The sequence below is a fragment of the Pristis pectinata genome, chromosome 7, assembly GCF_009764475.1.
Source record: "Pristis pectinata isolate sPriPec2 chromosome 7, sPriPec2.1.pri, whole genome shotgun sequence".
Classification (NCBI taxonomy): domain Eukaryota; kingdom Metazoa; phylum Chordata; class Chondrichthyes; order Rhinopristiformes; family Pristidae; genus Pristis; species Pristis pectinata.
This window is the reverse complement of record NC_067411.1, coordinates 23581534-23607854: the sequence shown is the minus strand read 5'-3', so window position 1 is coordinate 23607854 and position 26321 is coordinate 23581534. Positions and strand designations below refer to the sequence as shown.

Below are 26321 nucleotides of genomic sequence, written 5' to 3'. Positions count from 1 at the left end.
CTCATGTAAAAAGGCAATGAAAACAAAATGACATATGCTGGTATTACAAAGTTAGTTTAATATTTTTTCAGCCAAGAAATCCAAATTCTTGACCCAAATTCTATTTATTAATTATTCAGAAAACTTGGACTAAAGAAAGATATGAAGAAAATAAAACAAATCATGAACATCAGAAGATTATTTGACTTCAGGATGAGAAAAGGCAATTAGATCCAAATACGGTTGCCCCATTTCTTTTTATTGTACTCATCCCTACTTCCCTTTCTCCACCTACAGGAAAAGGTAATGGGAGAAATCAGTAGCCAATTCAGGAAATCTGCCAAAAATTCCTCTACCCCTTCTAAATACTCAATGAGGCAAACTTCAGAATGCTTCAAGCTATTGCTTATCATCTTAATCTTACCTTCCCTCAACTATAAACATGCAATTTTCTAAAAATATGACAAACCCTTTCTTGAATAACCATAATGAGGCAACACACATTACAATCTCTTCAAATTCATTCCACTGGTTAATCACCAGCTGAGAAAAAAAATAACTGCTCCAAATTTCATCACCTCATATTATCCAGCTGTTGGTTATATATTCCTTTAATAATTTTAAATACCTTACACAGCTTTCCAGTGAATCCAAACCCAAAGCATAGCATTTATCTGCACAATGTAGTCACTGGAAGACTAATTCTGCTGTCATTCACAGTATTTTCTTCAAGTTTTGAAAGGAAGGAACATGTCCTGCCCATTAATATAAATACAATATAACATAGTAATACAGGGTATAGAATTTTATGCTGTGTCAACACATCCAGTATTTGAAGATGATTGCGATTTGAAAATATCTATTATATATGATCTTTGTTCTCTCCATTGCTTCCTTCCTCCTCCCCAAACGCCTTTGCTACTTAAACCATGCCTGTTTCTTCATTTTCTAGTTCTGATGAAGATCTTTGACCTGAAATGTTAACTCTTCTTCTCTGCAGATGCTACCTGGCCTGCTGAGTATTCCCAGCATTTTCTGTTTATATTATATACAGAATATTGTACTCTGGAATTCTAGTGTAAGTAGATATTCCAAGCTCCAATCTAGTTGGAGAACTTGGGGGGTGGGGGGATTACTGGTAATGCCATTGGGAGGGACATTTCTTTTTGAGAAACAATTTGAAAGCAGATTGCAAATGCACAAGAAAATGCAAATCAAAAACAGAATATGTTGCAAGTATTCTGCCAATCAGATGGCATCTACAGAAACTAAAAGCTACGAAATTAAAGAAGGATACAGCAAATTTGTCTTCCATGCTTTTGCTAGCTCTTTGATAAAGCTATCAAATTAATTCCAGTTCCCTAGTCTTTCCCTTTAGCTCTGTAAACTTGTTCTGTTTAAATGTATATCCAATTTGCTTTTTTAATGCAAGTACTCAACCTACTCTGACCACTTTTTCAAGCAGTGCATATACAATTATAACCTACTGCTAAAGAAGAACTCTCCCTCATGTTCCCTCTGGTTCTTTTGCCAATCACTATAAATCCTGGTGCTATAGTTACTGAACCTTTTGGCACTGGAAACAATTTCATTTATGATTTTGAATCAGCTCCATCTGCTCTAAGGAGAATAATCACAGCTTCTTCATTCTCTCTGCTAAACAAGTGCATTATTACAGATTTCATTTTACTATTTTAGTAAATTTGTTCTGCACCCTCTCTAATACTTGACATTCTACCTTAACAGAAAGCACTTAGAACTGAAAACAGAATGCTACCTTAGGCTTATCAGAATCAAATTTATCATCACTGACTTGTATGTTGCGAAATTTGTTGTTTTGTGGCTTATAAGTGTTGATTAAGAATTAGCATAAGTGCCTGGCTTTTGCACCATCTTAATACATATAAAAAATATAATACGCTGAAAATATTCTGCCAATCAGATGGCATAGATTGAAGATGAATCACAGAAACATCCATCATGTAGAACAATGCAGCACAGCAAGTCCATTTTTACAATTTTAATAAAAACAGAAAATGCTGGCTATACTTAGCAGGTCAGTCAGCATCTGTGCAGACAGAAACAGAGTTAACATTTCAGGTTGGTGAACTTTCATAAGAGCTAGGAAAAGTCAGTAATCAAATGTTTAAAGTTGAAGAGAAGGGTAGGGGTGAAGGCAGCAAAGGAGGAACATCTTTGATATGATGGAGATCACGAGGCACTGAATGACACAAAAGTTAATTCAGTGAGAGTACATTCATGCAAACTGTGTTTCCACTTATCACAGACATTCCCTTTGATATGTCTGGCATTCTATCTCCACCTTCCCTGCGACTTGAATCATGTTTGATTTTTTTTTAAACTTTTCCTCGTGCTAATGAATGGTCATTAATATAAAACATTAACTATGTTCTTCTCTCCACAGTTGCTCCTGTCCTGCTAAGTATTTCCAGCATTTTTTGTTTTTATTTTGGAATTCCAGCTTCTACAGTTCTTTACTTTTCCATTACTGTCTCATTCTTAAAACAGCCTTCCTCATCTGACCAGGCATCTTCAAATATTTGTGAACATTCACTCTTCGGCTTCTTCAATTCTGTACTCCCTTAGCTCCGATCTTTCTTGATCCTTCCAACCAAACTGCATCATTCTACAATTCTTGTGTTAAACTTCACCTACCTTGTATCTTCCCGTTTCGCTAAACTATGTTCTCCTAAAGTCCTACTGTTTTGGATTTCTGCCCTATGCACTTGAGTCTCCATCACTAATATTCTAATATCAATCCCTGGGGGAGACCAGTACAATCTTCCCTCCAGCATGAAAAATCAAGTTCACTCTCCTCAATGGCTGTATCTTGGCAATGTTGTATCCACTCTCCCTTTAATCCTACAGGCTCAAGTTTTCCTAACAAGTCCATTATGTGATATTTGTCAAGTGCTTTATAATGTTCACATATACATCATAGCATTATCTTGATCAACCCTGTTTAACTCAGAAAATCCAAATAAGCAAGTGAATCATGTTTTGTCATTAACAATCTCATGCCGACTTTCATTTATTTGACCATACAATTTAGGGACAAAAATAATTAGCATTTGGAAAAGTATCCAAGTATCCTAATGTCCCTTCACTGCCATTGGGCTGCCTGCCTAGTGGTTCCCATGTTTTTCCCTTCATTTTTTTGTTCAAAAGCAGGGATGTGTAATCTTCTAGAGCTCTGGAACCACCCGCTCCCTTATAGCATTCAAGGAACATTAGAAGATTGTGTCCAGATCTCTGCAAATATTTCCTTCAATAACTTAGGGTACATCTAGCTGATCATGTGACCTTTCTACTTTGAAGACTGCCAACCTTTTAAGTACATCCTCTTTTTCTATTTTCATCCTATCTAATAGTGCAACTGCTTCCACCTTGCCTACCACATTGGCAGCATACTCTTCTCTGGTGAAGAAAGACAAAGTAATCAAGTATGTCAGTCTTGCCCTCTGTCTTTACAAGTTTATATTCTTTTGGAAACAGTACATATATATATTAAATCACTAGACTAGCACTCAGAAGCCTGGTCTATTGATTTAGAGATGCAAATTTGAATCCCACTATGGCAAGTGGGGAATTTAAACTGAGGTAATTAAATAAATCTAGAATTTACAACAATTTAAAAAAATTAATTATTATTCCTAAGGCTAGCATTCTGCGTCCCTGGTAATGATGACCATGAAGCACCTAGACTGATCCAAAACCATATCAGGTCATAAATCTCTGTCAGGGAAGTAAACCTGCCATCTTAACTAGTCTGAAGTATCTGTGAATCCTGGTCGACGCTGTGATTACTTCTGAAACGACCCACCGAGGGGCGGTTGGAGATGAAAAATAAATGCCCGCATTAATAGCATCATGCAAAGAATCAGCTCAAGCTTTACCTTGTTCTTTTATGAAATCCTTTTCAGACGTTGTGATCGGCAGAAGCAGTTCGCCTACTGGAGGTTGGATGCTCACGCTGAACTGATCATTGCTTGTGCTGTAAAATATTAGAGATTAAAGACTTATGAATCAAATCCGATCAAAGTTAACATCCAAAGTATATACTGACACCACAATTTGGGATTGCTCCACTTTGCACCCAATTGAACAAGAAAGCACATTTACTTGAGGATTTTGTACAAATGCAAAGGCATCGTTCATCATAGAGTCAAACAGACCCTTTGGCCCATTAAATCTGCACCAATTATCCAGCATCCATGTTCATTAATCTTACACCAATTCCATTTTATTCCCCCCACATTCCTGTCAACTCACCCCCAGATTCACCTGGACTAGGGGCAATTTATAGCAGCCAAAAAACCTATACATCTTTTGGGGTGGGGGGGGGGGGGGGGGTGTGGTGGTTGAGGGACCCCAGGTGGTCACAGGGAGAACATGCAGTGTCCAGACAGACAGCAATGGTAGTCAGGATTGAACCTGAATCACTGGAGTTGTGAAGCAGCAATTCTACTTGTTGTGTCACTATGCTGCCCTCTAATCTTGTTGTCAAGATACAGTTTCATGGAAATGGGGCATTCTACAAAACTCTACAAAATGCCAGTAAACAGAGGAAGTTGGAACCAAAAAAAAAAATCAACATTTGCCCAAGCTTATCCTTAAGCAATATTCCTCGTAGGGTTCAATGGATACTCTGCAAAGCGTATTGGACAAAACTCTCCCTTCTTAATTAGCTAAGTCAGGGGAGGTCAGGCTTGGATGCTGAAACCTTTCTTGCCTTTATGGTACAGCTTTGCATTGAATAAACCTAATTTTATACTAGAGAATCTTCCCAACGATAATTTTAAAAGCACTGATTACAGGTGGCTATTGCAGACCAATGTTTTTTGAGCAATTCTAATAAATACAAAAATAGGTTCACACTGGATTAATATTTTCATGTTATTACAGAATAAAAGCATTATGATATAATCACAGAATTTCTGGGAAAGGCACAATTTCTTCCTGGTTCTTTTTCCACAGAAATCTAAAGAGATCCACTGCAGTCAGGCAAATTGTTTGGCATGCAAAACCATGCACAATGATTGACACCTCAGGCCAATTGATCTCACTATAACCTCTATCTCCCCTGCCCCTGCTAGTATTGCTCTAAAGCTATTGATCGGAACACACAGCTGATCAGTTTCCATTTTCTGATTTCAGGCAGGCCAATTAAGGAGGTGAGTAATTGTGATTACACTGCTAAAAGATCAATCGAATTTGCTGGAAGATTCAATACTTCTTCAGAGGGACCAGAAGGCAAACATGATGAGCAGCGGTATTCAGAGATGAGCAAATACTTTAAAATAAAATGAACTTTTATTTCAACATTCCTAACCATACAAATGCACTCCAAGTTTCAAATCAATATAAAAATACAGGAGGTGTCACGTATTTCTGCTTTTCGATTAAAACACATTACGTTTTGTATTCATATCTGTAACAGTATTCAGCTTAGAATTTATTTTCCTAGTTATGTCAGATCAAAAAACACACATTGAACCCTACTCATATTGACTTAGATTTTGAGATGGCGGTCCTTGTGCATTGTGAACAGAATCACACTAGTCATAGCTCTGCTTGATCATTCAGCTCACAGTTTAAACCATTATAATAAAGACCTCTTTTTGATGTCTATGGCAAAGCCATTTATAAGCACCTTAACCAAAGATCAGCATACTCCATCATTGAATTGGAATTTATCCTACAAATAAGGAATAAACAATTACTAAGCAACACTTCAGAACCTCAAATTTTTATTCATTCTGAATACCACAGACAACATTTGTCAAAGAACACCGATTTGCATGAAACTTACAAATAGTACTAGCTGATGAAAATCAAAAATGCAACAAGACTTCAAATCCCAATCCATTTTCAATACACACACACACAAACCTGTGCTATAATATTCAGGAACACAATGGGTAATCTTTGCTGGATGCAAGTTTGTGAAATTACTCCAGAACAAGTCAGATGCAAATGAGTCAATGAAATAGTAAATCTTAAAAAGTTTGTGTCACCACCAGTAGAATATACTGTTTTTAATAGGTTCCTGATTGCACTAATTTAAAGAAAATGAATCTTACAGGATCAGAATTTCAACAAGCAGAGTTTGAGCAATTGCAAAATTAATGTTCCCAATATGGGAGAATTGAAACACAATTTTGCCTAACATTCAAAATTTGGAAGTTCAAGCTGTTAACATAGCTAATCAAAACAGGGTTGTTACAGGAGTTGAAAAATGTATGCATGCCTCATAATGCAGAGTAAATTTATCGCTTGACGGGTTAGTATATATACTACAAAATATTTGTTCTAATTAGTTCTCTGAAGCATGCAGCAGTGTTATTGCACTCCCACTAAATGAGATGAACACTTGATTTTATGTGATAGCCATAATTTTGAAACTGCAGTGCAATGATTTTTATTACTGCACCAGAAGCACAATGCATTTTTTTTTGCTCATATCTGGTCTCATCCACATTCCCCGAAGTGGTATCCTTCCAACAAAGAAACTCCAATGTGAAATCTCATCCTACATAAGCATTCCTTTCTATTCAAATTTTTCCATCAAGTCCAATTTCTTTTTTGTGCTGGTTTAAATATTTAGACAGTAATGTTTGGTGAAAACATGCACATGATTTTCAAGTCACTTAGCTGGTTGATTGAAATCTCGCTCATATTCTACTACCCCCCCCCATCAAAAGTAATGTAGCACAATGGTTAATTAGCAGCATTCTTCGATTTATGAAAAGGATATTTATTCCTGGAAAATGTTTTGATAAGCAAAATTTTGTAAATTGAAATGATTGAGCAAAATGCATTATGGCATTTCCGTATCTTATTTTCCTCTCACCGAAAGTGCTGATCAATTTGTTATAGTGAAAAGTAGCTGCATAAATTGAAGTAACATACCCTAAAGAGTCAGTGTCAGTATAACTGAAATTCATAAATTGAGGAATTACTTTATTGAAAATATATTCTATTTACTAAGCGATTTACACGTGTCTAAGAAATGGTTCCAAATGGCAGATAGATGAAATGTAACATTTACCCCACTTTACACACCTGCAATATAATCAGCAACTAAAATTCCTGAATCTTGGAAGTGACTGGATTAGAGTCCTGCTGCCACTACTACTAATAATAATAATTTAGAAAACCTGAGGATTGGAAAGTTTCCTTTATAGATTCAAGATTCCAATAAGGAAGTTCAAATTACAAATGAAATTAGGAATTCTTTCCTTGAAATAGATGTCAAGAGTGATTACTAATTTTTTTCTGTTCAATACTTTGTAAATTGATGGTTATGAGGAAATGGGGACCAGAAATTACATTGGCCAAGGGACAAAGAGTATCCATTATAGATTCAAACTTTAAGCAGATTCTATGAAAATACTTCTTCAGAAAGGATTAAGGTTCAAGTCTAGTTTAATTCATATTATCCAAAAGAACTCTCCAACTTTTGAGTCACTGGTACTCATTATGTCACCAAATTCTGCTTGGTAAAAATTGTTGCTTGACTCTGGATTTGCTGATTCATGGGTTTACCCTGCTACAAATCTGCTCAACACTGAAACTAAGAATTTGGGTCCTGCTATTTAGACTGATGATGCCGCATATTTCCATAGTTCTGTCAAATAGTCAATTGTCAATACGGTTCTGATCCATTGCTTGTACTATTAATGCTTATGCTCTAAGAAGACCACTATTATTCCAGTACCTAAGAAAAACAAGGTAACGTGCCTTAATGACTACCGCCCAGTGGCTCTGACATCCACCATCATGAAGTGCTTTGAGAGGCTGGTCATAACACACACTAACTCCAGCCTCCCAGACAACCTTGACCACCACAATTTGCCTACCGCCAAAACAGGTCCACAGCAGATGCCATCTCCCTGGCCCTACGTATATCTCTGGAGCATCTGGATAGTAAAGACACCTACGTTAGACTATTGTTTATTGACTACAGCTCCGCCTTCAATACTATAATTCCAAGCAAACTCATCTCCAAACTCCTGGACCTGGGACTCAACACCTCCCTTTGCAACTGGATCCTTGACTTCCTGACCAACAGACCACAATCAGTGAGGATAGGCAGCAACACCTCTGCCACGACTATGCTCAACACTGGTGCACCACAAGGATCTGTCCTCAGCCCCCTACTCTACTCCCTATACACTCACAACTGCGTGGCCAGATTCTTCTCTAACTTCATCTACAGGTTTGCAGATGATACCACCGTAGTGGGCCATATCTCAAATAACGCTGAGTCAGAGTACAGGAAGGAGACAGAGCGCCTAGTGACATGGTGTCATGACAACAACCTTTCCCTCAATGTCAGCAAAACAAAAGAGCTGGTCATTGACTTCAGGAAGGAGGGCTGTGCACATGCTCCTGTTTACATCAACAGTACTGAGGTCAAGAGCTTCAAGTTCATAGCAGTGAACATCACCAATAGCCTGTCCTGGTCCAACCACATTGATGCCACAGCCAAGAAAGCTCACCAGTGCCTCTACTTTGTCAGGAGGCTAAAGAAATTCAGCATGTCCTCTTTGACCCCCATCATTTTTTATCAATGCACCATAGAAATCATTCTATCTGGATGCATCACGGCTTGGTATGGCAACTGTTCTGCCCATGACCAAAAGAAACTGCAGAGAGTTGTGGATGCAGCTCAGCACATCATGAACACCAGCCTCCCCTCCATGGACTGTCTATACTTCTCGCTGTCTCGGTAAAGCAGCCAGCATAATCAAAGACCCCACCCACCCTGGATGTTCTCTCTTCTCCTCCACTCCCAGTGGGGAAAAGATACAATAGCCTGAAAGCACGTACTTGACAGCTTCTATCCCACTGTTATAAAACTATTGGATGGTTCCCTAGTATAAAATGGACACTTGACCTCAATCTACCTCGTTATGACCTTGCACCTTCTTGTCTAACTGCACTGCACTTTCTCAGTAACTGTAATACTTTATTCTTCAGTCAGTTGTTGTTTTACCTTGTACTACCTCAATGCACTGTTGTAATGAATTGATGAACGGTATGCAAGACAAGTTTTTCACTGTACCCCAGTGCATGTGACAATAATAAGCCAATTTACCAATTATTTTAAATTATGTTTTATATATTTTCCAAGTGCAATATTGGACATTCTATAAAGGCAAAGGCAAGTTCTTAAAAACTGGTTCCTTATTTTGCAAGTGGCATTGATTACAAACATTAGCCATGGTGGTTGAATTATCATATAAAATCATCTCTCCACATCCACTTAAATATTAAATACTCTCATTAATACATAAATACTCTGTAATAATAGGTCAATGTGAAACCAGTAAGCAGGTAGCATGCCAGGAGGCTTTTTTATCTTTAAAAAGGATGCTCATATATGATGTTCAATGCCTTCCCCCCAGATATTCTTTTCCTCTCTCTCTGTACTCTTCTTTATGAGTCTATCCTTCTCTCTCTCTCATATGTTGCACATAATTAGGATAACATTTGATTTCTGAATTATTCTGCCTTGATGAGAACACCCATATTTAGTAGGAGTCAGACAGCAACTTGTCGGAGGTAATCAATGAATAGTAGGTATTGTGTTGAACACAACCGGGACTCCAAAATGAGAATCACTTCGAATCTAAGGTTCGGTACTCCATCCAACTCTTACAAGTGGCCTGATGCATGCCAAATTTTTAAACTTTTCAGGAGTATCAACCTTAAGGAATGCCAAGGCATTCCTGGACACTTAGCAGCAGATCATCAAGAACAATGGCTATGACGGTCTCCAAGTTTTCAATGCAGATGAATTGGGTCTGTATTGGAAATGGATACTTTCAAGAATGTACATCTTTGACAATGAGAAAATGCTTTTGGTTTTAAGACTTTGAAAGACCGCTTAACTCTTTTATTAGATGGCAATGTAAAAGGCAATAATAAATGGAAACTCTGTTCATGTGCTATTGTAAGACATGTGCAATGAAGAATTAGGTGAAACCTCCTATCACCAGGAAATCACACCATAGGCTGTGGATAACTCAGAGCTTCAGTGGGTGATTTATGGACTACTTTGTGCCCAAGATGAAAATGTGCAAAAGAAAATTTGGCCATGAGGATTCTCCTTATTTTGGAGGCACAAGACCCTTTGTCCAAATAGCAAAGTTGTGTTCCTGCTACTGCAAGTAACACCAATCATACAGTAAGCTGATAGACCAGGGCATTATAGCCATGTTTAATATCTAATAGACTTTCTGGACTCTCATTCAGGTGATGGAAAATCTTCTGTCAAAGAGTTCTGGAAGAAATTTCACATAATGGATGCTGTTAACTTCACCATTGCTGTTTAGGACACTGTACAAACAACGTGTGGAGTACGTTGTTCCTCAGAGCAGTGAATGACTTGGTTGGCTTCAAACCAAGAATCATTCACAATGAGTCAGTGACTCCAGCATGGCAGGTGGGATTTGAGGAGATTGAAGAGGATGATGTTGCACAGTGACTCGAATCCCACGCCGAGCCTCACACTAACAAGAACCTGGCAGAGCTTCACATGAAAGAATTCAAAGAGAATTACCATGACAACCTGCTGCTCAAAGATGAAAAGGGTCTGACAACAAAAAGTCTGCAAAAGGTTTTCAGGTGTACTGATGAGGTTAGGAGCATTCTTAGGTGTTGCAATCATCTGGCAAATAGCTCTGCCAAAGTAGCAGGGCTCGTAAAGAACAGCTCGTCACATTACGGAGAGATTTATGATACAAAGCTGCATGAAAGAAAGCAGTCAATGCTGGATGTTTCCTTTAAAAGAGTGAAAACTGCCAAATCAGAACCATTCACAGAAGAACCAGGACCATCAGACCACCACGTGAAGACAATAATGAAGACAGAGGAGCAGACCAGGCATTCTGCAACCACTCCAAAACCTGTTGCATAAAGTGGACAACGTCATCAGACTTTTGGATGTTGAGATGACAATAGATGGCCCTCCATCTGCATTGCCATCCTTCTTCTCTACCTAATTTTCCATCAACACCACCTCCTGTACACGCTTCCAGCAAGCCAAATGAGTCCCTTGAGAGTGTAAGTAAGTAAAGTTATATTATAATGAAAGTCAAATGTTATTATACATGCATGATGACATAGAACCTAACCCACTCTTATTGCACTGTTTCTTATGACATAAAAATCCTGATAGTTGTCACATAGGCAGAATGCATCTCATTTCACTACACCAATTCTTATGGGAAATAAATCCCAGTTATACGTATTTGCGCTATTCGTTGTACTTTCCTGGAATGCATTGACGGAGAATAATAACAACTTCCTGTATTAATGAAGCGCTGCATTGTCACAGGCGCCTTCTTTCAGATGAAGACAAGTTCCCAAATGCTCTCAGGTTGATGCAAAAGATCTCAATGTACACTCTCAAGGAAAAACAGTGCAATTCAGCCCGTTGCCTGGCCAATAATTAAATCAAGCAACATTACTAAAATGGGTTATTTGGTCATATTCATATCATTACTTATGGAATCTTGCACTATGCATACTGACTGCTTCTTGAATGTTGCCAAAAAGACCATGTCTCAAAAGTATTTTACTGGCTATAAGCTGCTTTGGGATGTTCTGAAATTCCAAAAGGTGTAATATAAATACAAGCATCTTTTTCTCTTGGAAGGATAAACAGAACAACTTTATAACTAGCTGGATAAAAGATCCCAATTGTTTGACAATTCTATTTACCACATGGAGAAAAATTTCCCGAATCTAATAGCAGAGGCAGACTTCATGTTTCAAAAAAAATTATACAACAAAGAAAAAATACACAAGTGATCAAAATTCAAAAAAGACCATGATACAGGAAGGAGATTTAAAAAAAAACACTAACTTAAAATTTAAAGGTTCAATTAAACTTGAGCTAACCAGGAATAGTCTCCAAAGTGACCTTAAGTGAGAACATTTTCACTGGAGAAAGGAATAACGCAAAACTCAAAACACTTTGAATTCCTCCAGATACACTAAAATCAGTAACTTTCTTTGAACAAATGGCTTGGTATGACAACTGCTCTGCCCGTGACCGCAAGAAACTACAGAGTTGTGCACACAGCTCAGCACATCATGGAAACTAGCCTCCCCTCCATGGACTCTGTCTGCACCTCTCACTGCCTCAGTAAAGCAACCAACATAATCAGTGGGAAATTGCTTGGAAAAGCAATTTTGATAACTGATGAAGACTTATCCCGTAACTCTCATTTGCCAATATGAACAGGGCCATTGAATGTTTGTGAATATTCAGTAACACTCATGCCACACAGTAGCAGGTAATGACCATCTCCAAGATTTTAACCCCACCTGTCCTTGATATCACACGGCATTAACATTCACCGAGTTGCCACCAATGTAATGCTCAGGGTCACCATTGATCAGAAACGGAACTATACTTGCCACATAAATATTATGATCAGGTCAGAGTCTGTGGGTAACATAGAACAAGCGACTCTTCTCCTGATACCCCAAAGCCATTCCACCATGTATAATACACAAGTCAAGAGTGTGATGGAATATTCACCACTTCCTTGTACAAGTTCAGCTCCAAAAACATTAAACAAAAATCAACCACACTCAGGACAAGGCAGCTCGCTTGATTACCACCACCTCTCAAACCTACACAAGAAAATAGGAGCAGGAGTAGGCCACTGGGGCCCCTCAAGCCTGCCCCACCACTCAATATGATCGTGGCTGATCTATGCTGGCCTCAACTCCTCTTTTCAAAGATCTAGCTAATGATCTGGCTTCCAGCACTCTCAGGAGCAGAGAATTCCAGGCATTCAGCACGTTCTGAGAGAGGAAAATTTCCACACACCTCAGTTTTAAATGACAGGCCCCTTATTTTGTAACTATGTCCTATTGTTTGCGACTCTCCTCTAAGTGGAAACATCAAAACATCTACCTTGTCAAGCCACCTTAGAATCTTGTATGCTTGAATAAGGTCACACACCATTCTTCTAAACTTCAATGAATACAGACCCAAACTGTTCAGCCTCTCCATGACCTCCAGCATCAAGGACAAGGGCGTTAGATGCATGGAAACACCATCACCTGCATGTTGCCCTCCAAGTCACATACCATCTTGACCAGGAAATATATCCCCACTCTTTCAGTATCACTGCGTCTATATCTTGGAACTCCCTCCCCATTGGAATTGAGGGACCACAGCAGTTCAAGGTGCCCTCTGACCAATTTTCTTCTCAAGGACCATTAGGGATGGGCAGTAAATGCTGGCCTCAAAACATTACATTTTTTGAACACATCTACATACAAACTCAATTAAAATCATTGAAACTAACTTCAGTGAATACAAATATTTACGTGGCAACTTGCCTTTCATCTATGGGCCAATGACTTCCATTAATTTAGATGGAGACTGCCATCCTTGCAGCAGGTTTAATCTGGTACAGGCAAATTTCCCAGCTCAAGAGCAACACAGGGAAAGCTGTAACTAGTGGGCCTGGACGATAGAGTGACACAGCAGTTGGTCCCGCTGCCTCACAGCTCTAGGGACCCAGATGATGTTAGTGCAGAGTTTCTTCTGGGCACTCTGCTTTCCTTCCACATCTCAAAGATGTCCTGGTAGGTTCATAGGCTACCATAAACTACTCCATAATGTAGGTTAATGGCAAAAGGAATCAAAAGGAGTGTGCGAGTGAATATGTTGCATGGCTACAGTGAAATAGGAATAGCACCAATAGGATTGCTTTGCTGGGAGCTGGCATGGACCTAATAGGATGTGGATTCCTCTTGGGTTGTTATACGTATAAGATGCCACTGCTGAATTTGCTAGTGGTGTATACCAGCAGTTTCACAGGGATACACCGTGATTAAGTCTGAAGGGAGGGTGGATAGAGCTGGTGATCTGTCCCATTTACTATTTCTCTTTGAATAGATACTGTTCAACATGCTGAGCATTTAAGTTTTTATCTCTGATCTCTAGCAGCTGCAGTATTTTAGTTTTATATTAGATTCTTGTTCCTAAAAGCATAAGGGCAGACCAAGTTGTCTCATGATTTTCATTAGCGCAAGCTTGACAACGTTTATTTACTACTACTGTAGAGATAACTACATTTGAGTAACTTTAGCTGCCAGAATTTCCTAAACAAGATGATCTTGAAATAGTTTGCTTCAGGGCAGGAAAATAATCATTAGTTCATTTAAATATTTAAATTCATTCCACAACAATTAAGGAAGTTTCCACTCAAATTTAAATATTTTCTGGGAGTTGGTATTTGAAATAAACGTTTTCTTTCTTTCTTGGACAGTCCTTTGGGATTGAGGATAACCCAGTTCCACTTTTGTTTTGTGAGGTCTTTCAAGTTCCTCACAACCTCATGAAAGGTGCTGAATGGAACTGAATGAAGTGCTCCAGCACTGGCTGAATATGACCTTTTCAGCATAACTTCCCTGCCTCTGTACCCCATATCACTATTTACGAAGCCTAAATCCCAAATGCTTTGCTAATTGCTCTCTCAATATGATCTGCCAGCTTCGAAGATCTTTTCACATAAACCCATAGGTCTCTCTTGCATGTTCTTTACAACTGTGGCATTAAACCTATAATGGCTCTCCTATCTCTTTTGCTAAAATGCATCATCTCAAACTTCCCTGCATTAAATTCCACATGCCACTTGCCTGACCATAGTACTAACCCATCTATGTCCTGTTGCAGTCACTTATGCACATCAAAAAAAGCAGTGGTTCCAGCACTGACTGGTGGGGAACACAGTTGTCTATCATCTTCTGGTCTGAAAAAGAGCCAGTTACCACAATTCATTTTTTTTTCTCTGTCCTCTGGCCATTTTTTTTGTAATCCAAGCTGACCTTAACCCTCCTATTCCATGAGCCTTAACTTTCTTTATAAGATTTTTGTGATACTTCATCAAATGCTTCCTTGAAATATACGTAGACATTTCCCTCTCATAGCAGAGTTCCTGCTTGAAAAATTCACCTGACAAGCATCTTCTTCATCCATCTTCTGTCAGCTAAAAACAAACTACCCTTTACAAAATCTATGCAAGCTGTCCTTAATTAATTCAAAGCTCTCCAGGAGCCTATTAATTTTTTTCCTTGATTATTGTTTCTAAACTTTACCTACCACTGATGTTAAGCTGACTGCCTATAGTTACCTGGAATGTCATTGTATCCTTTCTTGAACAATGATGCTGCATTTGCCACTTTCCAATTCCACAGTACTTGTTCCATAGTTAGGGAAGACTACAAGTTCTCCTACTATACCGAGCCACTTCCCTTGGTAACCTGCATGGTACACCCTGTAGCAGGGATTTGGTGAGGGGCTGTGGCATTGGAACTGCACACATAAAAGTGAACTGAGAACAGTAAAACTACCACCAGTAATTACCCCAAAACAAATTATAATCTATTGTTTAGAAATTTTATCTCCTGTGGTGATCTAGTGCAGCCTAACCTTTTGAAAATCTGATCTCATCTCCATGCATCCACATTATTCCATTCAGGTATCAGAATTTTGCATATTGTTTTTGTTGTCAAATCAGCTGCACTTCCATCTCCTGGCTTGCTGCAACAGTGCTTGGGAAACCTCTGGACATTCATGAGTGTTGGCAACCTGAACAAAAGGTCTTTTCCAAATTAAAGTAAGTAGTAAAATAATGGTATGAATCATAAAAAAAATGATTGAATACCAACTTTATAAATGGCTAGATTTCATGTGGATACACAAAAACAAATACAAACTAAACACAAAATATGAAATAAAGCAAAATGCTAAAAACATAAGTACCATTTGTAAATGTTATGTTACTTGAGATGCACACTCATCATTGGCACCATGGACTCGAGCTGTTTTTGTTTAGAAATGCTGACATCAAGGTAAAAATTTTAAAAACCAGAAATAAACTCAGGGTCAGTGCCAAGTGCATGGGTTTAAAAAGACATTAAATACCTGAGGGAAGGCCACCAAACAAATGTAGCACTGCGATTTTTAAATGCACATTTGATCACTATTGAAATAAATAACATTAAAGCGAACCCATCTAACATTAGAAAGATTGATATTGGTCTAGTTAATGTAGTAAATGCACACTGCTTCATTTTCATACTGATTAGCTGGATTTTCACTTGTTTATTAATACAGAAAGGAAACAGGTTATAAGTCTAAAACATTTCTGCTGCTTTCAGCAACCTACCATAGTTGAAAGTTAGCAGCTTGTGTGGAGTCACAGAAATCAATGCCCATTGAAACTGTCTGTGATGTCCCAGGCTCAAGGCTGTCTGCAAAAAGAAAAAAAACTTTTCTATATATGGCAATGGAAGATCAGCTTACAACGTGGCACATTGTGGTCCATATCTGTGCTGCTTCATTCCCATGCTGCCAAGACAATGGGTAAAAGCCTATGACTTCTCGAAATATCCTAAATATTCACTTTCTCCCCCATCTTTCATTGTCAGTTCCACTTTTGACCATTTCAAGCAAACTTATATGGTAACTAATCCAAATGATCATTCTTCTCATCTTAGCTTACACAGTAACTGCATTGAACCGTCAGACATATCACAGTCAAGTCCTATTTTGTCCTCATCTGAGATCTACAAACACATTTCCATCAGGATTAGGAAAACAGTGATTTAGCTGAGTAACTAAGCCTTTTCTACACAAAGATGCTGAAGTCAATTGTAAATTGCCTATCAATATTCACCAATACCAAATCATCTAAATGCACAAAGAAGAGATTGGTGACTTTTAGATGTGTTGTGAGTCAATAACTCATGACCTTAACCACCAAACTTCTCATGGAAAATGTATTTGAATTCCCTTAAACTTAATTCGTGATTTCTTGTAAAACATTGCACTTCCACAACTTAGATCCATTTTTCATTAAAGTACAATTTTTATAAATGCTGATACTAAACAACTCTGATCAATAAGATGATCTTGATCTCAACTGGATCCCAAAAAGGGAAAGTGCAAGTAGATTCTAGATTTCTCCTCACACAGAAATGGACAAAGAAAATTGAGGGAGGGAATGACAGAAATATCCATACATACATATAATACTGATTCATTCATCAATTTTAGTAGTGAACAAGGGCTGGAAATATATTTAGCTGTCTTATGGTTAGAAAACAGAAGATGTCACAAAATAAATCAAGAAATATGCAAACATACACAACGTAAAACAGAATATGCACAGAAATGCTGTATTTCAGTACCTATTTCATGGAAATCATGCATTTTCATCCCCGATGCAAGCTTCCGCTCTCCGATTTGGATGTTCCGAATTTCTTGGTCAGAGCTATTGGTGAATGTGATATGAACAGACACCATTTTGGGGTTGTAAATACATGGTTGACGTGGAAAGTGATATCGTGCTCCAAGACCTTTTCCAGACATACGATGAAGTAGCTCATATGATTTTGCTGGAACAAATACAGGAGTGATAACCTAAACATAAAAAAAACACCAACTTAAACAGGAAGAATATAAACACGAACAACCCATTTTTTTTTAGCAATTTAAATTTCTAAGTGGTTAAAAGTTAATAAAATATGGGGTGCCTTCTTTCTGCTGATTGCCAAAGTTAAATTCTGCATTGAGAGTTCAATTTCCTTACTTCACATGCAGCCTCTTTCGATTTGGAATTGGAATATTATTGTCACATGTATCAAGATATAGTGAAAAGCTTTTGTTTTCCACGCCATCCAGACAGATCATGCCATAAGTAATTACATTGAGGTAGTAAAAAGAAAACAGAATGCAGAATTATAGTGCTGCAGTTACAGAGAATATGCAGTGCAGGTAGACAAATAAAATGCAAGGGCCACATCGAGGTAGATTGGGAGATAAAGAGTTCACCTTTTAGCGTATGAGAGGTATGTTCAAGAATCTAATAACAGTGGGATAGAAGCTGTCCTCAAGTCTGGTGGTTCGTGCTCTCAGGCCTTTGTATCTTCTGCCCGATGGGATAGGGGAGAAGAGAGAATGACCGGGGTAGGAGAGGTCCTTTACGATCTTAGCTGCTTTTCTGAGGCAACAGGAAGTATAGCTGGAGTCAAGGGAGGAAAGGTTGATTTGTGTGATGGACTGTGCTGCATTCACAACTCTCTGCAATTTTTTGTGATGAGAAAAGTGCAGTTGACATTGTGTTTATTAACTTTTGTAATCCATTTGCCTATGTGACATTATACCTGTGAAATTCACTAGTGGACAAAAAAAACATAATGGCGGTGAACAGTTGATTTTCCATTTGGGAGGAAAGCATGGGGAGTCACCCAGACATCAGTGTTACGAACAATGGACTTTTGATATGGATTGATTTCGTAAACTTGGGTAAAGGGGCTCTAAGCTACATAAACTTAGACATGAAGCTAGCAATTATAGAAACACTAGATGACTTCTAGAGGACACAGGCAGAATGGTGAAATGCACTGACAACATAGCACCTAAGCTTTAATGCAGAGATGTGTGAATTAACAGATTAAGATAAATAAGACTCAATACAAATTAAATGATGCAATTTTAAAAAGATAGGAACAGACAAATTTAGGGCTGCATACAAATATTATTTAAGATGACAGAGCACATTACATTTGACTCTTAGGAAAAACATGACATAATTGCTATTACAAACAGAGGCACATAATACAGAAGCAAAAGGATAAAGATTTACGATAACTGGTAAAGATATCTGAAGGTAAAGAATGTTGGGAAGGAGTAGAATTTGTTTTAAAATGCACTGAGTTATAATGATCTGGAAAGCCTTATGAAAAAGGTGCTGTTTCAATAGTAACCATCAAAATGGAATTGTGTTTACACTTGAAAAGGAGAAATATACAGGAATATGGGGAAGCAGGTGACTGAGACTAATTGGATAGCTCTTTCATTCTGTGCTGTAAACTTCAACGTTCTGAGTACACATTTTATATAACTAGAAACAAACAAATGGGCAAAGCTGTTGTATTATTGTACTCCTTTTTTGTCTTTTTTTAACCCCAGACATGGATGAGTGGATGGCCGGCACTGTGACCTCTAAAAAGCAATTCAAGAGCAAAATAAGTATTCCAATAATGTTGTTGCACAAGTTCTAATCTATTGTATATTCCCTAATTATGTTACAAATAAAACTTTCATCTGAAAAATTTATGGATTACAACAAATATTCTATTGTTCTCCCTAACGATGCATAAACAATCAGTATAAACTGGCTGTTTTTTGATCTATTATTTCCACTGTAATCAATACTTGCAAGTTTATTTAAGGAATTCTCAAATGACAAATGTTTGTTTTACAGGAAATAATCTGAAAACTTTTAAATGGTTACATTCATATCACCCAGCAGTTAGGTTTTGTAAATGGTTTTTTTATTCAACTGCTGGTCATAGTGATTATTCCTGGAATATTTGTTCTAGGATGCATGAAGAGTAGAAAAATCAGAACAAAACACTTTGAACGAAGAAAATCACAGGACCTAGAAGGCCTAATGCACTAAAAGGACACCACAGACCATTCACATATTTCATCTGTTTATTGCGATAAGCAAATAGCCCGTGGAATGACAGCGCACATAACTGTCAAATGAGTAACACTTAGGTTTAGTGAAACATTTATATGGGCCTTTACCTCTCTTAAAAACAGACAGCATCTCTCAATGTCATCTGAAAGAAAAGTCTTACATTTTTAACACTTCACTAAAAAATAACTGAAGAGTGTAAAATGACAAATACCTTGTGCAGTTAGCTGGTAATGGACCATACTCTCAACTCATTTAGATTTATGCAATATAAACTTGTCACTAATAATTAATTTATGAGACAGCTGTTCCCAGAATCTTCCAAGTCTATCGTTATGGAAGCTCTTAAGCTATACCTTCAAAATCTGGAGGCGGTTTCAAAGCAATCTTTTAAATAAATAGACAGATCTCTAATAATCTAAAAGCAAAGTAAAATCTTAAAAACAACAGGTAGCACAATGAACTAAATTAGGTTAACTGGAAATAATATTACTGAATGCACAACTAAGTACCTCTAAAAATTAAAGGCTCTGTACCGTCTCCACATACGCTTTTAGGTAATGGTAACTTACTGTGGCTCTGTTTGTAAAGCACTTAGTGTCACTTATAGTTAGTGTAAGCAATAGTTCAAACAATTTGTCTATTTTGTATGAAATAAAAATCTATTTGCAAGTTGCTGAGTTTTATGAGGTGATGCCATTGCTTCATTAATAATCAACAGTTCACCGTTCCAGTCATTTTTCATAGGAATTACACCCAAAGACAAGTTTTATTTTTGAAATCCTTTTTTTACTAAAAAAAAGCTGTGCATGACATGTCATATTGTTAACATAATACATTCCACATGAAGCACTGAACCACTGGCTTGCTTAAGTTAGTTTCCAAGTGGCCAGTTCCCAGTTTTACCCAAGATATCCAAGGGTGACAGCAAGAATTAGTGAAACACTTGGAATGAGAACCAGTCAGGGCATTGACAGAGGCCTTCACTTCAGAGGCATGCTACCTACCATGATGCAAATAAACCAATTCCTTATACAAACCCGCGGTAGGAAAGTGGATAGGGGGATTTAATTCATTAAGGAAAAAGTAAATTGTTGAAGGCTAACCTCTCCGCTAGTTAGCTTCAGAGGGCTATGATTTGAAAGGGTAAAATTATACGAGGCCTGAAATACATAGGAGGAAGGGACAAAACTTCTGCCGATTAAACTTAGGGTAACACAACTTGCTTTCATCTGAGTAATGATTACCATAAGTCAAAGGCAATGAGTTTTTCAGCACAGAAACGGGCCCTTTGGCCCTCTATGAGCACGCCAGTCTTTTCAACCTTCTTGCCCATTTACCCGCACTATGTCTGTAATCATCTATGCCTTGTGATTTAAATACCTGTCTAAATGTCTCTTACACATTGTAATTGTATCCAACTCTACCACTTCCTCCTGGTTTTGAAGGTATAGCTTAAGAGCTTCCATAAAGATAGACATGGAAGATTCTAGGAACAGCTGTCTCTTAAATTATTAGTGATCAATGCAAAAAAACTTTCTCCTCAAATTCCCTTTAAAACCCCTTCCTCACACCTTAAACCTATGTCCTCTTGTTTTTGAAATAGATTCTGACTATCTACCCTATCTATGCCTCTTATAATTTCATATACCTGTCAGATCACCCCTCAACTTTCTTCGCTTTGGGGAAAACAACCCTAGCCTATCCAATCTCTCTCCATTACTGAAATCCTTCAATCAGGGCAACATCCTGATGAATCTCCTCTGAACTCTTTCCAGCACAACTGCATCCTTTTTATAGTGTGGCAACCAGAACCATACACAATATTCCAAGTGCGACCTCACCAGTGTTTTGTAAAGTTGCAAAATAACCTCCCAACTTTTATATTCTATGCCCGATTTATGAAAGCAAACATACCATATGCCTTTTACACGACTCTTTCTGCCTTGCCTCTTTCAGGGAACTATGGACTTGAATTCCAAGGTCTCTCTTCATCAACATTCTTTAGCACCCTACCACATTCACAGTATGCACCCTACCCTTATTTGACTTCCTAAAATGCATCAACTTGCACTTGTCAGATTAAATTCCATCTGTCAACACTCTGCTCAACTTTCCATCTGATTTACCTCCTGCTATAGCCTTAGACAACCTTCCTCACCATCCACAACACCACCAACTGTTGTGTCATTTGCAAACTTACTAATCATGCCTTCTACATTCACATCCAAGTTGTCAATATACATCACAAACAACAAGGCTCCCAGCACTGATCCCTGTGGTACAGCGCTGGTCACAGACTTCCAATCAGAAAAGCATCCTTCCACCACTACCCTCTGCCTCTCATCACCAAGCCAATCTTGGATCAAATTAGCCAGCTTGCCTTGGACCCCATAAGCCTTCACCTTCTGGACAAGCCTTGCAGAATCTTGAAAAATGCCTTACCAAAGTCCACATAGACAACATCTATCAACCCTGCCTTCAATCTTCTGAGAACCAAGTGCTAAATGAGTTTAAAAAAATCCACTCAAATATAGCTGCAACCTCCACCACTATACCACAAGAAATTACTAAAATCATTGCAAGGAAGTCACAATAAAGATGCTTAAGTAGATCAGTCTAAAAATCAGAGATGTAGAATAACACATGAATTCATTATTTAAATAATGCTGTCTTCAATTTTTAGCAGAATCATTATGCCAATAACAGTGTCAGATTTTCTTTTACAAGCACCTTACCCATAGTAGTTTTCCCACAGTGGCATATGGAGCTAGAATAATGCTATATTATTAGCTAACTCTACCAATGTCCCAAAATAGAGGGAGATCAAGAACGAGAGAAAAAGCTAGTACATGGGACACTGAGCAGTAGAGAATTAATCAGTGATTAAGAGCAGAAAAGCTCATTAGATGAGCTCATTAGATGACTGCAATCAGTAAGGATAGGCAGCAACACCCCAACCATGATTATTCTCAACACTGGTGCCCCACAAGGTTGCGTCCTCAGCTCCCTACTCTACTCCCTATACACTCATGACTGTGCGGCCAGATTCTGCTCTAACTCCATCGACAAATTTGCAGATGATACCACCGTAGTGGGCTGCATCTCAAATAACAATGAGTCGGAGTACAGGAAGGAGATAGAGAGCCTACTGACATGGTGTCATGACAACAACCTTTTCCTCAATGTCTGCAAAACAAAAGAGCTGGTCATTGACTTCAGGAAGCAGGGTGGTGCACATGCTCCTGTTTACATCAACTGTGCCGAGGTCAAGGGTTGAGAGCTTTAAATTCCTAGGAATAAATATCACCAATAGACTGTGCTGGTCAAACCATGTAGACACTGTGGCCAAGAAAGCTCACTAGTGCCTCTACTTCCTCAGGAGGCTAAAGAAATTTGGCATGTCCCCTTTGACACTCACCAATTTCTATTGATGTACCATAGAAAGTATCCTATCCGGATGTATCATGGATTAGTATGGCAACTGCTCTGCCTGTGACCGCAAGAAACTACAGAAACCAGTCTCCCCTCTATAGACTCCGTCTACACTTCTCGCTGCCTTGGAAAAGCAACCAATATAATCAAAGCCTCACCCACCCTAGACATTCTCTCTTCTCACCCTCTCCACACCACCCCCCCCACCCCGGACTCACAATCTACCTGTTGTAGCCTTGCACCTTATTGTCTGCCTGCACTACACTTTCTCTGTAACTGTAACACTTTATTCTACATTCTGTTATTATTTTTACATTGAATTACCTCAATGCACTGTTGTAATGAAATGATCTGTGTGGACAGAATGCAAGACAAGTTTTTCCACTGTACCTCAGTACATGTGACAATAATATGCCAATTTACCAATTCAGATGCAAACTAGGACCATGGTAATGATTGCAGAGAGCTGCCCGAACATACTATTCTGCCATTTTTGAAAGGTGGATAAAGTAGAAAGCAAATTCAACTCATACTCAAATGAAATAAGAAACATGCAACCACTTCACTATTCAATCGCAATCATTAAGACAACTCCAATAAAATATAAAACATGATCTGGAGGACTTCCCTTCACACAAAATACTCCAATGTTAAATTCTCAAGCCATATGGTAACCAAAGGATACCTTTAGTCCAATCACAGGACCAATTGACCAATGATTTTCCAGACACTTTTAAAGCAACTACAATTGCACCAGTAGATACGAGCTAAAACCCCAGCTCATATAAATGCAAGAGATCCAGGTCCCTTCCGATTTATTTTTAAGATGGACATTGCCCATAAACTTTAGCTCTAAATTTCAATATACACATTTATAATACACATAACCCCTGCATTACCAAGGGCAGGGGTTACATTTCTAGAAAATGGGCCATATTGTGATTTTCTGTAATGCAAAGTCTCATCAAGGAATGAGACTTGAAAAAAAATACATTTTATGTTGATCTATTTATTTTATACATAAGTTTCCAAGAGATTGAATTTTATTCTGCATTTCAAATTGTTGGGTAGTGATTTGTGAATTCTGTAAGGTTGGATCTCCATGACTTGAATGGCCATAACACAGGCCAACACAAGAGGCTGGAGGAGAAATTGCAGAGGCCCTTGGGAGATTTTTGCTTCATCATTAGCCACTGGTGAAGTTCGCCAAGACTGGAAGGTAGCTAATGTTGGTCTGTTGTTTAAGAAAGGTAGCAAGGATAAGCCAGGGAACTACAGGGCAGTCAGCCTGACGTCAATAGTGGGGAAGTTACTGGAGGAAATCCTGAGTGACAGGATCTACCAGCACTGGCTAGACAGAGTTTGATTAGGAGACGACAGCATGGCTTTGTGCATGGAAAGTCAAGCTTGACAAACCCTTTAGAGTTTTTTTTTGAAGAGGTAACCAAAAAGGTAGATGAGGGTAGGGCAGTGGATGTTGTCCATTTGGACTTTAGCAAGGCCTTCGACAAGGTCACAGAAACATAGAAAACCTACAGCACAATTCAGGTCCTTCAGCCCACAAAGCTGTGCCAAACATGTCCCTACCTTAGAAATTACTAGGCTTATCCACAGCCCTCTATTTTTCTAAGCTCCATGTACTTATCCAAAAGTCTCTTAAGAGACCCTATCGTATCCGCCTCTACCACCATTGCCGGCAGCCCATTCCACACACTCACCACTCGGAGTAAAAAAAACTTACCCCTGACATCTCCTCTATACCTACTCCCCAGCACCTTAAACCTATGTCCTCTTGTGGCAACCATTTCAACCCTGGGAAAAAGCCTCTATCCACACGAACAATGCCTCTCATCATCTTATACACCTGTATCATGTCCCCCCTAATCCTCTGTCACTCCAAGAAGAAAAGGCCAAGTTCCCTCAACCTGTTTTCATAAGGCATTCTCCCCAATCCAGGCAGCATCCTTGTAAATCTCCTCTGCACCCTTTCTATGGCTTCCACATCCTTCCTGTAGTGAGGCGACCAGAACTGAGCACAGTACTCCAAGTGGGGTCTGACCAGGGTCCTATATAGCTGCAACATTACCTCTCGGCTCCTAAATTCAATTCCCCGATTGAGGAAGGACAATACACCATATGCCTTCTTAACCACAGTCAACCTGTGTAGCTGCTTTGAGCATCCTATGGACTCTGACCTCAAGATCCCTCTGATCCTCCACACTGCTAAGAGTCCTACCATTAATACTATATTCTGCCATCATACCTGATCTACCAAAATGAACCACTTCACACTTATCTGGGTTGAACTCCATCTACCACTTCTCAGCCTAGTTTTGCATCCTACCTATGTCCCACTGTAACCTCTAACAGCCCTCCACACTATCCACAACGCCCCCAACCTTTGTGTCATCAGCAAACTTACTAACCCATCCCTCCACTTTCTCATCCAGGTCATTTATAAAAATCACAAAGAGAACAGATCTCTGAGGTACACCACTGGTCACCGACCTCCATGCAGAATACGACCCATCAACAACCACACTTTGCCTTCTGTGGGCAAGCCAGTTCTGGATCCACAAAGCAATGTCCCCTTGGATCCCATGCCTCCTTACTTACTCAATAAGCCTTGCATGGGGTACCTTATCAAATGCCTTGCTGAAATCCATATACACTACATTTACCGCTCTTCCTTCATCAATGTGTTTAGTCACCTCCTCAAAAAATTCAATCAGGCTCGTAAGGCAGGACCTGCCCTTGACAAAGCTATGCTGACTATTCCTAATCATATTATACCTCTCCAAATGTTCATAGCTCCTGCCTCTCAGGACCTTCTCCATCAGTTTACCAACCACTGAGGTAAGACTCACCAGTCTATAATTCCCTGGGCTATCTCTACTCCATTTCTTGAATAAGGAAACAACATCCGCAACCCTCCAATCCTCCAGAACCTTTCCCGTCTCCATAGATGATGCAAAGATCATCGCCACAGGCTCCACAATCTCCTCCCTCACCTCCCACAGCAGCCTGGGGTACATCTCATCTGGTCCCGGCGACTTATCCAACTTGATGCTTTCCAAAAGCTCCAGCACCTCCTCTTTCTTAATATCTACATGCTCAAGCTTTTCAGCCTGCTGCAAGTCCTCAGTACAATCACCAAGATCCTTTTCCATAGTGAATACTGATGTAAAGTATTCATTAAAGTACCTCTGCTATTTCTTCTGGATCCATACACACTTTCCCACTGATGCACTTGATAGGTCCTATTCTTTCACGGTCCTGTATGGTAGGCTGGTCTGTAAGGTTAGGTCCCATGGAATTCAGGGAGTGCCAGTTCGGTGGATTCCAAATTGGCTCGGA

The 26321-nt window shown here is 38.8% G+C and overlaps 1 protein-coding gene across 2 annotated transcripts in view; it reads right to left on the bottom strand.

Moving 5' to 3' along the window:
* The window catches only part of ap3b1a (adaptor related protein complex 3 subunit beta 1a), a 203881-nt gene that overhangs the window by 26355 nt on the left and 151205 nt on the right, over positions 1-26321 (bottom strand). For both annotated transcript variants that reach the window (XM_052019559.1, XM_052019560.1), the window contains exons 23-25: positions 17233-17464; positions 16209-16293; positions 3897-3994 (exon numbers count right to left, since the gene is read on the bottom strand). In XM_052019559.1, coding sequence (XP_051875519.1) covers positions 3897-3994; positions 16209-16293; positions 17233-17464 — 415 coding nt within the window. The remainder of the gene's footprint in view (positions 1-3896; positions 3995-16208; positions 16294-17232; positions 17465-26321) is intronic.